A 15112-nucleotide genomic window follows, 5' to 3' on the forward strand; every position below is an offset into this window, starting at 1 on the left:
TAATTTTATTTTACCCTCTTGTTTCTCTTCTGGTGTGCATTCTTTTTTGTCATCTTCAGTACTAGCATCAGGAAAGACTGGACCACTGTCAGATGATTGTGACTCTGGTGAAATCTTTTCCTTAGCTTGTGATGTTTTTCCTTCCTTTCTACTCGCTTCAGCAGGAGATAATTCTTCATTGTACAGAAGCAGCTGAACTGTTGAGTCAGATGAAGGGCCAGAAATGGTTTTACGATGAGGTATCGGATCATCTTCTGTAGATGGAGCCCACTTCCCTATCTGGATACTCGACTGGGATGCATGACCAAACGGGCTCCAACGAGATTTCGAAGGCTCTGTGTCCGAAACCAGTTCTCCAATTTTGATGTGTGACTGTGAGGCATGCCCGTGGATGTTCCAGCGAGGTCTGGCTGAGACAACCTCTGACACGTTTTCACCGATCTTAATATTGGCATCAGATGCATGGCCGTGGATGTTCCACCGAGGCCTGGCAGGAGCTACATTTGACACATACTCACCAATCTTAATATTGGCTTCTGAAGCATGTCCATGAATGCTCCACCTAGGTCTCGAGAGCTCTACCTCTGAAGCATATTCCCCAATTTTAATATGAGCTTCAGAAACATGCCCATGAATATTCCACCGGGGTCGGGTAGACTCAACTTCAGGAGTGTAGCTGCTGATTTTTATATGGGAGTCGGAAGAATGCCCGTAAGGATTTGAACGTGGCTGGTAAGTGTCCACCTGAGGCACATATTCTCCCACTCTAATGTTGGCATCAGATGCATGTCCGTGGATATTCCACCGAGGCCTTCTATACTCCACGTCAAACACATTTTCTCCGACTCTAACATGTCCCTGCCAAGCAGCAGATGGCCTGAGGACTGTATTAAAATCATACTCGTTTTGCTGATGTACTGGTGTATTGCCTTCTCCTTCCAGCGTTCCACTTAAGACAGACTGATTTTCATTTAATTGAGAAGTCTCAGAGAGATCCGAGTTAATATTTCGAAATGCTTCATCTAGCAAGGATCCTTGCACGCTAATGGCAACGGGTTGTTCCTCTTGTGGCTTTGATAAGAAATCTTCTATATTCACATTGGATTCAGGTGAGGAATCAGCACCGTACAGAGGGCTGCATGCTCGCTCTGAACTTTGGAGATTGCTTTCAGCCCCTGCAGCTTTAGGCTGAAAATGCTGACCAGCATTATTATTCGTCACCTGTGGCATGGTCAATGTTTTGTCAGTAGAAGTAACATATTCCAGTCCAGGCTCAGATGCTTTTCTGTCAGCTCGCTCACTAGAATGCAGAGGTTTCACAGATGATACCTAAAAGAGAAACGATTATTTCACTGTATGGCTAACCACATAACCAAGCTACTTACTAGGGTACCACTTTATTACATGTGAGGTTTTAAATTTTCTGATTTTTCACATGTATTACAAATACTGTGGTAACTACCCACCCTGCTGCTGTAATGAACCTTTGGTTTACTGAATGGAACTGAACTACGAAATGAACTCCCCAAGGGAAACCTGCAACACCTACCTGGGGTTTATGTAAGCAAATAAACTCACTTGTGAATGTGGATCTTCCACAACGGTGTTTCTTTCTAAAGCCAACTGGCACTGTTTATAAGGAATAATATCTAATTTTCTCCTGTAGTTTCCATCTGGAAGTTTTTCTAGCATTTCCTGTAAGTAAAAATGACAAAACAAAAGTCTTACAATGTACCAAGCATTACATTTTCTACAGAACATTTCTTTAAATCTTTTCAGAAAATACCTCGATGCGTTTTTGATCTTCCAACAGAAACTTAATACGGGCTGTTTCCAACTTGTGTCGCTGGATTTTCCACAAAGCTCTTTGTTCCCTACGGGCTGCATCATCAGAAAGTTTGCTATAATGGTCAATTAATTCTTGCCTAAATGAAAGTAAAAACAAAGTTAAGTTACAGATTTCCACAAACTAATTTTCCTCTTCCTCTGAAGAATAAGCCCCTTTGGAACTTCAGAACTGAGAATTAAATTCTTAACAGTAAAACACAGAGGCTTCATTTACAGAGCAGTAACAAGAGGAGGGAACAGGACTGTATTCTTAGCATATATGTGTTCCTACAACTATGCTTGTATGTCTTTCATTTTTGTAAGTATTTTTGGATCTAACAGTATAAAATGAAATAAAACTAGATACATAACAAAAGCAAAACAATTAATTATCAGTGTAAACTCCTCTGTCTGCTTTTTACTTCTGATCTGAAACATACATGTGACCATTTTTGCTGTGGGCTTAGCTTTTAATTCTAAAATGTACCTAAGATTTTTCTTCAACCTCATAACAAAAAATGGACTGGACATGACTGGCACAAATCAGTGGGTCCCAAACTCTTGAACTGCTAAACTATGCTAAATCATAAACTTGCTCATAGATCACAAAAACTCCTTGCATCCATCTTTTAACTGCAAACATTACCCTTGTAGGGCAATGTCTGGGAACTGCTAATGCCATAAATTGCAAAATGAAGTATTTTTTTCTGAGGTCTTTATGATGGTTTCGGAGTATCTAAGCTTGGGAAGACTAGTAAGATACAGTTACCTTGCTTTTTTTTCAAGTTCCTCTTCTAAAGCTTTCAGTCTTCTTTCTCTCTCTCTGAGCTCTCGGGCATAGCTGAAATCATCATCAATCTCCTCTTGTTTTATTGCAAGGCGACGCTGCATAAATATTTAAAACCTTTAAAAGCCACTCTCAATACCAGCTGTGATGTATGCATCTGCACAAAGTTCTTATTTGCACCTCGTGAGCTATCCATTCAACTTAAATACTGTAATTCAAAATAACCTTTCAATGATTTGTCTAAGAAATTCACTTAGCCTTTAGAAATACCTCCTGGTCTTTTGCAAATTGCTCCTTCAACTTCAGAAACTGTTCGCGCTTCTTTGCATCCAAAGCCATTCGTTCTGATATTTGTCGATCTGTATTTCAATAAAGATACTGTTATTTTACATTAACAAACCCACTAGGACACAGGAACACATGAAACTCCATCACAGCTTACCATTAATGGCTTTTAGTACTTTGCTAGCACTTTCTCGAGCATGAACAATTAACTCTTGTTTGGCTATTTCCATGCGCAAATCCTAAAAAAATATAAAAATCAACCAACTGAAAAAAAATCAACAGGTAGAAATATTTCTATTATTTTAGACTTGAAAATACACTGCTGCTAGGACAGAAGCACACTTTAAAATTAATTCATGATTACAGTACCCAAATATGAATCCAGCAATTCCTTAAAATGAAAGTATATAATCAGTTAAAATTATTACTGAAAGCTTATTAATCTCTAGACCTTACATCAAACCAAACCAATCCAATATACATATACATTGATGCAATATGAAAGACAGAACTAAAAGTGTCCTGACAAAATGATTAGCCATGCAAATTATAAAAGGAGTATTAGCTGAACACTAATTAGCTTGTTGCATTTGTTAAATTAGAATCTAACAGTATTTTCAGTGCTTTTCAGCAGCAAGGCAAATCTCTTGCTGCAAAGAACTAAGATGGAATTCCAAGCCTCCTTGAAAACATGAAAGTGCTGAGAAATAACAACACACTGCCTCACGTTTTGTAAGTTGTCTTAGAAGACTATTTGCTGCACTAACAGTTCAAACAGCAATTGGCCAATGAGAAAATTACGACCATGAATATAAATCCTTTCAAAGTTACAACATAAAATGAAGAATGAGTATTCAAGAAAAGAAATCCCAACAATCAGGTCTTTACTTTTTCATTCATTTACCTTTTCCTCCTTGCTTATAGAACTGTATCGGGCAATTCTTTCCATTCGACCTACGTACACTGCACAATCTCTCTCTATTTCTTTCAGCTCCTCAAGTGAAAAAATAACTGAAATTCGGGGAACAGGTATATCTGACCAACATATATAATGCTGAAAAACAAAGAGAAATTTACTTTTAAATACATTTTTAAAATTGCAAAATGTTAGATTATGAGCTCATATTACAATTTTTCTTTTAAACTTAACAATGCTTAAAGATACTGATACAACCTTCCACAGAAGATATACATTCTAACAATATCTAATAATAATACCACTTATAATCCCCACAGATCCCCACCTAATAGGGACTGTCTGGAATGTAACTAACACCTACAGGAGCGAGCTCTACACAAGACATGACTCTTAAAAGTATCACCAGTGCACATCAGAGTACCTATTCTCTAAGCTAAGTAGCATAATTCTTCTGCTCCCCCCTTACCCTCCCTGAATCTCTGATGCAGTTTTACTTGGTGAAGAAAACAGATTGGTAAGCTTTACAAAAACAGTGTGCAAGCATGCTCACACTGGATTCCCCAGTCTGTTGATACAGACCAGTGTTAGCATAAGCAAAATGAAAAAACAACTGTTCAGGGTGTTATCATAGAAAGGGATGAAATATGACTGGCATTCTTCACACAGATGGAAGACGACTGAACCTGGGTTCCCCAAATCCTGGGGGAATGATTGAGCAAAATACTGCGTTAGTGACCAACAAAGCTGTCATTTATGATGGAAATGATTGCTGAGAGTTTTGCAAAGAGCCTGGTACTATTGGAGCACCTGAGTCATGGTTTGAGAACGCTTATCAGAGCAGACATAGGAGAACTAGCAGAGGGGCATATCACTTGAGATATTAGGCTTATGACTGATATCTGATATTGAGCTGCCCAGCTCTGACAAGACCGGGCTGCTCTGACCTTAAAAGAAAGAGAACGCTTTTTACTTGGGAAAGAATGCCTACAGATTTCAGACACCTCAGTGGTTGTTTCACTGGTACACACACACAGAAAAGAGTGAAGACAAAAAGTACTTTAACATGTTCTTCTTACCAAGTACAAAACTTGTTCTGCAAAATACAAATAAACAACTATTTAAGCTCTTTTTGGAAAGGTAGTGGTAGAGATGAAATACAAGAGCTATGCAGAATTGAGTCAAGACCTAGTAACTAAGGTATCTCTAGTGAAAAATGGAAGGCACTTGCTTGGAAGCCTACATCACTCCTGCTTTTACAACGGAAAACAAGAAATCTAGCCTGTGCATTGTATATGATAAATCCGATGCTGTTAAAAATGTGTATTTCTGTAGTTCAGATATTAGCAAGCAGAGTGGATAATCAGATCACAAATACTTGAGAACAAATACTTGACTTTCATGAATCAACCTCTTGCTTATGCAATACCATTTACCAATAAAGGAATAACCTTGCTAAAAACCTAGCAAAAGTACTCTAAAGAGACGTGATTGTTTCAATATAATAGAAAGAACTAAACCAATACTTACCCTAGGACAACACAATTTCAGCAAGTTTATGGTTTTTCCACATATGTATACATCATTAGCAATGTGTTTAAGAAATACCGGGACACAATCTTCTACTTCTTTTGAAATCAAGACATAACCATGAGTCCAGTAATGTTTATCTGCATATCGAAAATATATACATATATTTATTTTTAATATATGTATTAACGGCAAAATTGCTGTACATTAGAAATGTTCTGTATGCATACCATACCTCTGAAACAAAGATAATCCTCATTCACCTGGATCATAAATTCTCCATAAACATCTCTGAATACACCACTGTATACCCAATCATAGATAAATCTAAAAGAAATATAATTAAACAATATTGAAAATCAATCCTCTTGCCTTCTCGTCTTTATTACGACCAAATAAGTATATTCTTTAAAACATCAAAGCACATAAGCTATAGACAGGATAAAAAAAAGCAATTAAGTGCTGTCACACTGATATTTAAAGATATATACAGGACTGTGTGTATACAGGACATGTTTCTTAAAAGAAACCAACTTTATATAGAATATTTCACTGATAATTAGTTAAGAACAAAGAACACTGCCCTAGTTATTCCTGTATGTAAATTTATTAAGTATATATTAAAAACCTCCAGTCACATCAGTGACACACACTTCAGTCACATCAGAGTACAGAGAGAGCGAGAAGCAGGACAGACTTATTTTAAAGAGATGTGGTGGGAAGAAACTGAAAGGGTATAAAACAAAGATACAATACCAAGCACTTTTTCTCTGGACCTAGAGACATTTTTAATATGTGAACAATAACGAGAACACCTATTTTAGAATATTCTTGCTTTTTCGTATTTCCTCTGTGCAATACCAAACTTTTAAAGAAATAAAAAAAGCAATTACCTGAAGCTATAGATAAAAAGGTTCAGAGCACCTTGAAGTTAATCTTCTCTTTTCTTAATAGTTCCTATACTAACATCATTTCTAGAAGCTGGGCCAGTGAAACAACAGGAAACCTTTAGTGCAGGAACCACAGTTCAATTTTAAGGTATTAAGTAAAAAGAACTTTTCGTGTATTAGAACTGACGTTTCTATTATCTATTGGAGCAACAACTTCTATCAGTTAATTTCTTTCAGGTTGATAAATGAGTGAGATAACACTTTCTTCAGAGGATGGATGCCTCCTTCCATGGCAGCCCTGATAGTCTATAATTGATGTTTTGATAAATATAAAGATCTGCAACAAATTCAGGAGTCAGTGCTGTACATAACTATGTATTAGTACACGTAATTTCACGTTTTTCAGGTTCCTAGTGATGCCATGACATCCCGCCCTTGGTATTTCAGAAACCTGACTGCATGCTATAAGTTGCAGGGCAGAAGCTGTTTCAATAAATCTCCTGTTAAATTGAGGAAATCTGAAATTAAATTTCTCTGAAGAATATTTTAAATTAAAGGAAGAAAAACTAAGAAGGGTGTTCGTGTTCTAATTTTCAGTTTAGAACATTTTGACAGATTTTGTTTTTCTTTTTAATATTATTGTATTTATTAAGTATCATAAACTGATGATGGACTACAGCTGTAATTCCTGTAAATAGCTATTTAAAAAAAAATCAGTAGTGTCTCTTCAGAAGTATATAAAATAACGATTTCTAAATTGATGTGTAGTGCATAACAAAACTGTGCCAATCCAAGGAACTCTACTTCCTACTGTTCATTATTTATATCTACTTAATGAAAAATATTATTTTTTATCATTATTATTTTTAATTATTATTTTTGTGCTTACTGAAAAGCTCATAAACACAGTGGAAATAAGCATGAACTTTCCTAGTTTGCAAAACACCAAGAGAAATGCATCATTTACCAATTTCAGCATTTTACATAAAACCCATATGTTGTTACTGAGCTGGAAAAGAGAGGGAAAGAAGCATTCAGCAAAATGAACGGATCTGAATATGTATTTAGCAGATACAGTCATATCTTATATTTTGTCTGAAAATGTTAAGAGCAGTTGTTAGCAGTTAGCAGAGTTACTGACCATATTGCAATTTAAAATTGCGCTTAAACACAGCTATGCACAGAACAGCATGGACGTACCTTGTGTACGGTTCACAACTCGTCTTCAACAAAGACAGAAGAACCGGATAATGCTCATTGCTACAGTTGTTGAGAGCCTCTTTGTACAGATATGAAAGCAATTTCACACCCTAAAAAAAAAAAAAATATTCTAATATTAGATGGCAAATTCCACTACAACTTTAATAGCAAAAGATTGATGAATCCGTACCTTTAGATCTGTTTCACTAGACAGAGAAGTCTGGATTCACCTTACTTTAGATCATAACTGCAGTTATGATGACTTTATCTGAGCTAGGTAACTCATTGTCACTTCAAACATACCTGTTTCTCTCCAGTGACTATAGAGTTGGATCAATTTGATTTGCTACAAACATCTCCTTTAGGATGAAATCAAATGCACTCTAAAGCTTATTTAGGGTCCTTTCTTTACTTCAGGATTTGACAATAGAGGACAAAATTCCAAATCATTTAAATACTGGAGAAAAGACCCCAACATTCAAAGTAAAGGCTCAAGGTCATATATTTGGTAGTGCAGAGACTAAGTATTTTATGTAAAATCCTATCTATTTTTGAAAAACATTGTCATTATTGTAACCAGAACAAAACATAAAAACATCAAATCAATGATTACCGTAGGGAATGAAGCACCAGCTCCGCCACTGATCCCCAGTGTTGTTGTTCCTATGCCACAAAGTTCAGCTAGATATCTATAAAAAACATCAAAGCATATATAAGAAATTCAGTCAGAAGACTCTGAGATCACAGTGAACTTTGCTATAGCTGAGTATCATACAACAACCCTATGGTCTCATCTGAATGATAAAAGGGATAACAAAGAAATCAAATGTAAGACTTTATATGTTTTTCCTAGTACATTCAGGGATATAAAGAAGTCTTCCTGTGAAAATGCAGGAAAAATACTGAGTCTATAAGAATGTTTCACATTGTCTCTTACAGTATACAAGAAAGAATATATTGTATTTTTTCTTCTATGAAAAGCTCAAATATTTAATGTTATTCTCTTACCTCAACTGACGACCTAATTTTCTGAAGAGAAAGCTGATTGTTAGAAGACTTAAAGTAGGAGGCGTTGACAGAACACAGGCTCGGTAATACTGAAGATACTTTCTCAGACCACTTGTGAAAGCCTAGTATCAATAGAAAATATTTACAAAGTCTGACTGTTAAAGTTGGTAATAGCCTACTTTTATCTCACATCAATTGTATCAGCAGGAAAACAAACCTTTAATAAAATATTTTGTGTGTGAAGGTGAGAGGGACTTGTATACAAAGGAAAGGGTCCGCACAACGTCAGACACTCCAACTAGCCAGATGACTCCTTTATACTCTTTCTACGTCCAGTGCACAGATGTACCGTACCCAGGCACACTACAATAGAGCCTCTTGGTTCATCTTCACGGAATTGCCCTTTTGAAGAGCCTCCCATTCTCTAACAGCTCTACGGTGAACCTAGGGAAACCTGTTTCCTTACTTCCATGCCTAGACTGGATAATGGAAAAAAGCTCCTCTGAAATGTCTAACTCTTTCTAGCACGACTAGGAATTGAATACGACTTTTTAATTCAGTTCCTATTAGCATAACTGCAAATCAAGTATTAAGAAGGCATACATTTTCATAACTAATCCTAGATGAATTCCCTGCCTTAGAAAGAGATGAATTCAATTGATACCACACAGTGTGCATCCAGCTCAGCATAAGATACAGAGGGCTGACATGGAAAATCTGCACTTAATTCTGAACTAAGAAAAAGTAATTAAAGCTATTAAAAATCATGTTTCTCTATTTCAGCTTCAAAGTATACCTTTAATATATATTATATATATACACCCACACATACTATATTAAGAAAGCTATTATATTTTAAATTTGTATGTTTAAATGTATAAATGTTTCTAAAATGTCTAAAAATTATATCCCTTTAGATTTCAACAAAACAACATGATTAAACAAATCATACTACAGGTAATGAAGTTCTTTTATCTGTTGTTTCAGTGCAGGCAAACCCTAAGTGCCCACAGCTCTGATTTAAACAGGGCTTCACAATGGCACTGTTCATTGCTGACCTGGGATGAGTAAACATAAATACCTGTACTGAAAATGCTTTACAGTTTTGCAGAAAGCAGAAATTCCAGCCTTACATGAAATCAAAGTTACCTTCTCAACCTAAAATAAGTGGCCCATTAAATCTAGATGATTTAATTCAATCGTGCTACCTGAAACACAAGCCCTTTGTTGTATGACGAATCTAGGACTGGCTGAAGAGAGAAACGACTTAGCCGCGTGTAATAGGTTCCATATTCTGCAACTTCCGACAGTAGGTTGTGCATCGTCTCCGGCGATGTTCCAGATACATAGACTCCCTCCTTTATCACAAATGTCTGGGCCGCCTAAAAGGAAACAAGGAGAAATAAAAAAAACAAACAGCTTCAAATATTTCACAGCTGTATTCTGATTTAAAATAGCAAACATTTACATACCTAAATATGTATGTATGCAGACACATTTTCAGTTTAGATACTCTGGTGACTCAGAGTACATATCTAGGACAATGTGATAAGCATATTAAATTGTAGCAAAAATTTTAAGAGCACGAATGATACTTTCAAATATACAGAATAAGACTCCTTACCCCATTTCTTAATGAAAACCTAATCTACAAAACTATTTATGCTTCTAATTTCAATAATTCATAAACCTATTTTCACTTAGAGAACGACAAATATCTTCTGCCTTTTGCAATAAATCATAATTGCAATATATAAATACAACCTTACTGCAATTAGGTCACATTCAACTTTTTAGCAGTATCCACAATTTCAAGATCTCAAAAGAAATAAATGTATTGAAGAGGAAATATCTACAAAAAGAAATAGATGCAACTAAGAAGCATAGTTAAAAATCTTCCATACCTGATTGAGTGAAAATGTAGCAGATACCACACCAATGAGGACATTCAAGACATCCTTAACCAGTTCAGGTTCTTTCATTAGCACAAGTTGTGGAAGCTGTAGTACTGTGTTACTAAATAGCTGCAATTCCCCTTCTCGAAGTTTGTAAAATTTGTCAAAAGCTTCTCTCCCAGCCTCAGTAAGGTACGGTTCTTCTTTTTTACCAGGTGGACTGTCAGAGTAAATGAAACATTAAGAGGTGACTACATGAGAAGAAAGAAATGTATCTCCTAAAAATAAATTAATAAATTAAAAAGGGCATTTCACAATTTTACGCAGCCAGTAATGTGTACTGACTACAGAAAAGGTTACTAGTAATATATTACATTGTCAAAGGAATGTTCATGCAGTCAGTGAAACCATAGCCTTAACTCAAGACAATGAAGAAACTGGCAGATAATTTGAACATCATTTCAGAAACAGAGACCTTGCCAGAGAGTTTCCAGCTTTGTTTGTGGCTTTCCCTGCTGCAGTCTCCTTATTAGGAAAATGAGAGCAATATGCTCAGAATACTATAATGACTTGTATGAGCACATTTTACCTCTTCCCTGTGAGGATTACCATTCTCTCCACAACAAATTTTCTTGTCAGTTCTTCCAAAAATTCCAAGTTCTAATAGTATTTATTACACGAAAGCTTCCGGTATCTGGTCTATATTTGACTCCAAGACCCTTAAAATCTAAATGGTAACAAGAAAACCTGTCTTTTGCTCTGAGCAAAGCCAGAGCGTGCTATGGTGGCTTTGAAAAATCAGGGAACAGAAATGAGCTTCTTGGGCTCAGAGTGGAAAAAACACAGCATGGCATTGCGACAGATGCATCACTCGACTATTACTTAAAATTTCAGAAAACATACAGAACAAATTGCTCCGAGTATCAGGCACACTACTGTTCAGCAGAAATGTAAGAAAGATATTTGCTGGATCTATTTATTTTTTAGGGAAGCTAGCAAGCTTTTAACAGGACTACCTAGAACATTCTTTCAGGAGATGCATCTTCCATCCAACGGGCAAAAGAACTACAGGTCTAACACCACCACCAGGACATCAGTTACCATGATTTCTTTTGGTTACAGACAAAAGAAAAAGGAACACAATACTGGGGAATAGGGGGTTCATTCTTCTAGCACTCTACAACTAGCATTTTTCTTTAGAAATTGAAAATATAAAATCATTTGAGAATAAAATAAATTGCATAGTGCAAAGAGTCAGATTAGTTAGGAAAATGTTGCCTTTCACATAGTCAGCAAGTGTCCCTGTAAGCCCTCCAGTGTTTTTGACAAAATCTCTTCTATAAAACAGCTGAAATTTAGGAACTAGTTTGTGGAAATCGCATGACCTTTTTTACTCTCAGTCATTACTGCAATATATTGAATTCTGTCCATTAAATACACAATTTTCCTGTTGTGTATTTAATTCCTCTACTGAGGTCATTTGGAATTAAGATGAAATCCACTTTCATACATTTGCATAAGATGCACAGGAAGTTTGCCAATAACATCAGACACGTACTACCCAATTCTTTCCCAGCATCTTCGTTTGCTCGGTCCGTAGGTAAGCACTGCATCCCACAAGTCTATGTCTGGAGTCATGCTTGGCTCTGACTGAGAATCGGGAGTCAGATTGGACGCTGACTGGAATCCCTCATCTTCTGACTGGTCTATGCTTTGGGGAACCTGCCAGAGAGAGTTCAAGTTTTGTATGTGAAAAGATATTACTGGAGAAATATGTGCTAATAACGAAGATGTTTTGCTATCATTTGTGATCAAGAGACTCAACATAGCTCAACCAGTGCCCACCCACCCCTTTATATCTATTTTAAATTTCTCCTGTAGGCACTCCTTCATTTGTTATGTTTCTACAGGTACCAATATCTACACACAAAAGGGCAACGACACCAAAATAATACACCAAGTTTGCTGATATTAAAATTAAAATCTACTCCTTTGGTAAGCTTATAGTTCTACAAATTGAGAATCTGAGCTCTTGGATATTCAACAATATGTAACACTAATTAAACAGTACTGCTCAGAATGTCTTTTAAACAGGTTATTAAAGCCCTAATTCTTCAAATTTGTACACATTTTGCTCAATATAACGATCATAGTTTGTTCTCTTATGCTTATTCGTATGCAGAAAATCTACAAGTGTTCAAACACTTATATGCCACATCCTCAACAGTTGTATGTGCAGAATAGTCCCCAGTTTTAGTAAAAGATTATCACAATTACATCTGCAGAAACACAGAGTGTTCTTCAGGAAATCTCAAACCCTACAGTCTGATGGAAAGAGTACAACACTCATTAAAAAATTTCTGCCTTCCCTCAGTGATGACTTACATCCATATCTGTACAGGGGATTTCTTTTTTAATGTGTCTGCATTTGAGTTTCAGTTAAGACCTTGAGTTAAGGAAGTTGCAAGAGCTATCCATATGCTAAATAGAGCAAACAAAACGTGGATTAAAAAGAGAAATACTAAAAACCTTACCAGCACAATAAAAAACAGAAAGAAGGGGAAAAAAGTATATTTATCTAGTACCTCTATGAGAATATAAAGTAGCAAAAATGAATAGAATGGACAAAAAAAAGATAAAGCAGAAACTGTACACAATGAAAAAGTCAAAAGACAGCAGGACCCTGGAGGTTTTATGAAATATAGTAACTGACAAAAATGGTTTAGGATACAACAAGCCAAGAAGAAAATACAAGAAGTTAGGTCACATAAGCACATACATTCAGACAGGAATGCTTAAGCAGTCAGGCTGAACGGTAACAGACAAGTGACACTGCAAAGGAGTTCAATACACAAAGCAGGCAAAAATGTAAGCAAAAGATTACTAGCGTGGGGAAGGCACAGGTACAGCTGATGGCTTAATGTCATACAGCCTATAGACATATGACTTTATGCTTCAGCTTAAATTCCAACATTGTCACGTTTCCATCACACATGAAATTACCACCTGTATTTTAAAAAGACAGTTTCAAAATGGCCTATTGAAAGCATGCATACACTCTGAGTCCAAAACAAACGATCCCATACTTTAATTGCAAGTCCAGACAGATCTGCATTGTCAGGCACTGGCGGCAAATCCAACTTGATGTCCATATCATACGTACGGCTGTGGACAAGAGCGCCGAAGAGCGAGACACGCGTTTCTCTCTCAAACTTGTCACCAGCAGGATAGTTCTGGGAGAACAAGCCTATGGCAGGGAGTCCAGTTCCAGGAGCAGCCTCCATTATCTGAAGCGTCTTCTGAATCGTGTCATTGAACTGACATTCTTCGCTTGTTATTAGAGATTGTATGTCAGCTTCAAACACACTTACATCGTAATAATCATAACCCTGATACTTGACGTTTCTCCCAACATATTTGTTGTTTAGGAAATAGTCCTTTTTTTGTGGTACGAGCTGAGGAGGACCTGTCCCAGCAAGCTGTACGAGGAGATCCAAGACAGAATTAACTTCAGTAAACGGTAAGCAATCTGCTGTTTCCAGCTCCTCCACGAGACTCTCCAGTCTGTCGGCCTGAGCACCTAGGCCACCAACTCTTAGGTTGAAAGACAGCATCAAAATTTTGTTTTTCACGGGAAGCCTGGAAACGTTAGATTGCAGCTTACGAGCCTCGTCTTGAAAAAGGTTCATGAAGAGGGCATTATACGCAACCCTTTTCAGATTTTGCTTAGCCCTCCTCTTGCTGATCTTCCGCCTGCCCAGGTGGACCTTCCACGGCAAACCTGCCAAGTGTGCTTCACACAAGTCACTGAACAGCTGCGTAATGCTCTCCATTTCCATCCCAACTGCCAGGCTACAGCAACTACAGTCCGACACCGGCGCTCTGGTTTCATGTGAGGACCTGGAAAACATCAGGAAGGAATGGAGACGTTTGTGACACACATACGAGAAACTGGCGGGTATGCTTTAACTGAAACAAAATGAGAAAGAAGAACACCGACGCAGTTCGTATTTAGGACACGAGCTATAAAGAAACCACTGCGAGTGTTTCCACGAACACAACGGGCCCCGGCGCGCACCTGAGGGCCTCGGCCCCCCTCAGCCCCTCCCGGCCGCTTGGCCGCCAACAACCCCGCAGCCCTCGCTCCCCGCCCGTACCTGCGCCGGGCTCCACGGCGGCTCCCGGCTCCGGCACCGGCACCGGGACGTCAAAGGGACGTCACGGGGATGCGACGGGAGGCGGTGGTGCTGAAGCGGCCGCCCTAGGGCGGGACGGGGCGGCGCTGAGGCGGCCATGAGGCGGGATCGGCCGTGAGGCGGGAGCCCTGAGGGGGCGGCCATGAGGCGGGGCGGCCATGAGGCGGGCCGGCCACCGCCCCGCACGGGGACGTTGTGGGGGATCCGCGCCGCTCTCCCCGTTCCTGCTATACCCCCGGGCGGTCGCACCGCCAGGAGGAATCATAGAGTCATTTAGGTTGGAAAAGACCTCCAAGATCATTTGGTCCAACCATCCCCCTATTACCGATGTCACCCACTAAACCATGTCCCTAAGCACCACGTCCAACACCCCCAGGGATGGGGACCCCACCACCTCCCTGGGCAACCCGTTCCAACGCCTGACTGCTCTTTCTGAGAAGAAATGTCTCCTCATTTCCAACCTGAACCTCCCCTGGCACAACTCGAGGCCATTCCCTCTAGTCCTATCACTAGTTACCTGTGAGACGATGGGGGTTAGCTGGGTCTGGGCCCCAGCCGCGGAACGCAATGACTCTAAG

At 38.3% G+C, this 15112-nt stretch overlaps 1 protein-coding gene across 5 annotated transcripts in view; it reads right to left on the bottom strand.

Annotated features, from left to right (window-relative positions):
* TUBGCP6 (tubulin gamma complex component 6) overlaps positions 1–15112 on the bottom strand; it is a 40416-nt gene that overhangs the window by 23598 nt on the left and 1706 nt on the right. The window contains exons 1-17 of one of the 5 annotated variants that reach the window (XM_083820047.1): positions 15052–15075; positions 13425–14238; positions 11897–12060; positions 10348–10558; positions 9652–9825; positions 8444–8565; positions 8049–8124; positions 7436–7545; positions 5581–5672; positions 5346–5485; positions 3804–3953; positions 3057–3138; positions 2885–2973; positions 2597–2712; positions 1787–1925; positions 1579–1695; positions 15–1329 (exon numbers count right to left, since the gene is read on the bottom strand). In XM_083820047.1, coding sequence (XP_083676173.1) covers positions 15–1329; positions 1579–1695; positions 1787–1925; positions 2597–2712; positions 2885–2973; positions 3057–3138; positions 3804–3953; positions 5346–5485; positions 5581–5672; positions 7436–7545; positions 8049–8124; positions 8444–8565; positions 9652–9825; positions 10348–10558; positions 11897–12060; positions 13425–14177 — 3850 coding nt within the window. In that variant the 5' untranslated portion in view covers positions 14178–14238; positions 15052–15075. Of the gene's footprint in view, positions 1–14; positions 1330–1578; positions 1696–1786; positions 1926–2596; positions 2713–2884; positions 2974–3056; positions 3139–3803; positions 3954–5345; positions 5486–5580; positions 5673–7435; positions 7546–8048; positions 8125–8443; positions 8566–9651; positions 9826–10347; positions 10559–11896; positions 12061–13424; positions 14239–14338; positions 14362–14495; positions 14662–15051; positions 15076–15112 lie in introns of those variants that run through there. The other 4 variants (XM_083820045.1, XM_083820048.1, XM_083820046.1 and 1 more) reach the window with 4 other exon arrangements.

The sequence above is a fragment of the Anser anser genome (assembly GCF_964211835.1).
Source record: "Anser anser genome assembly, chromosome: 1".
Classification (NCBI taxonomy): domain Eukaryota; kingdom Metazoa; phylum Chordata; class Aves; order Anseriformes; family Anatidae; genus Anser; species Anser anser.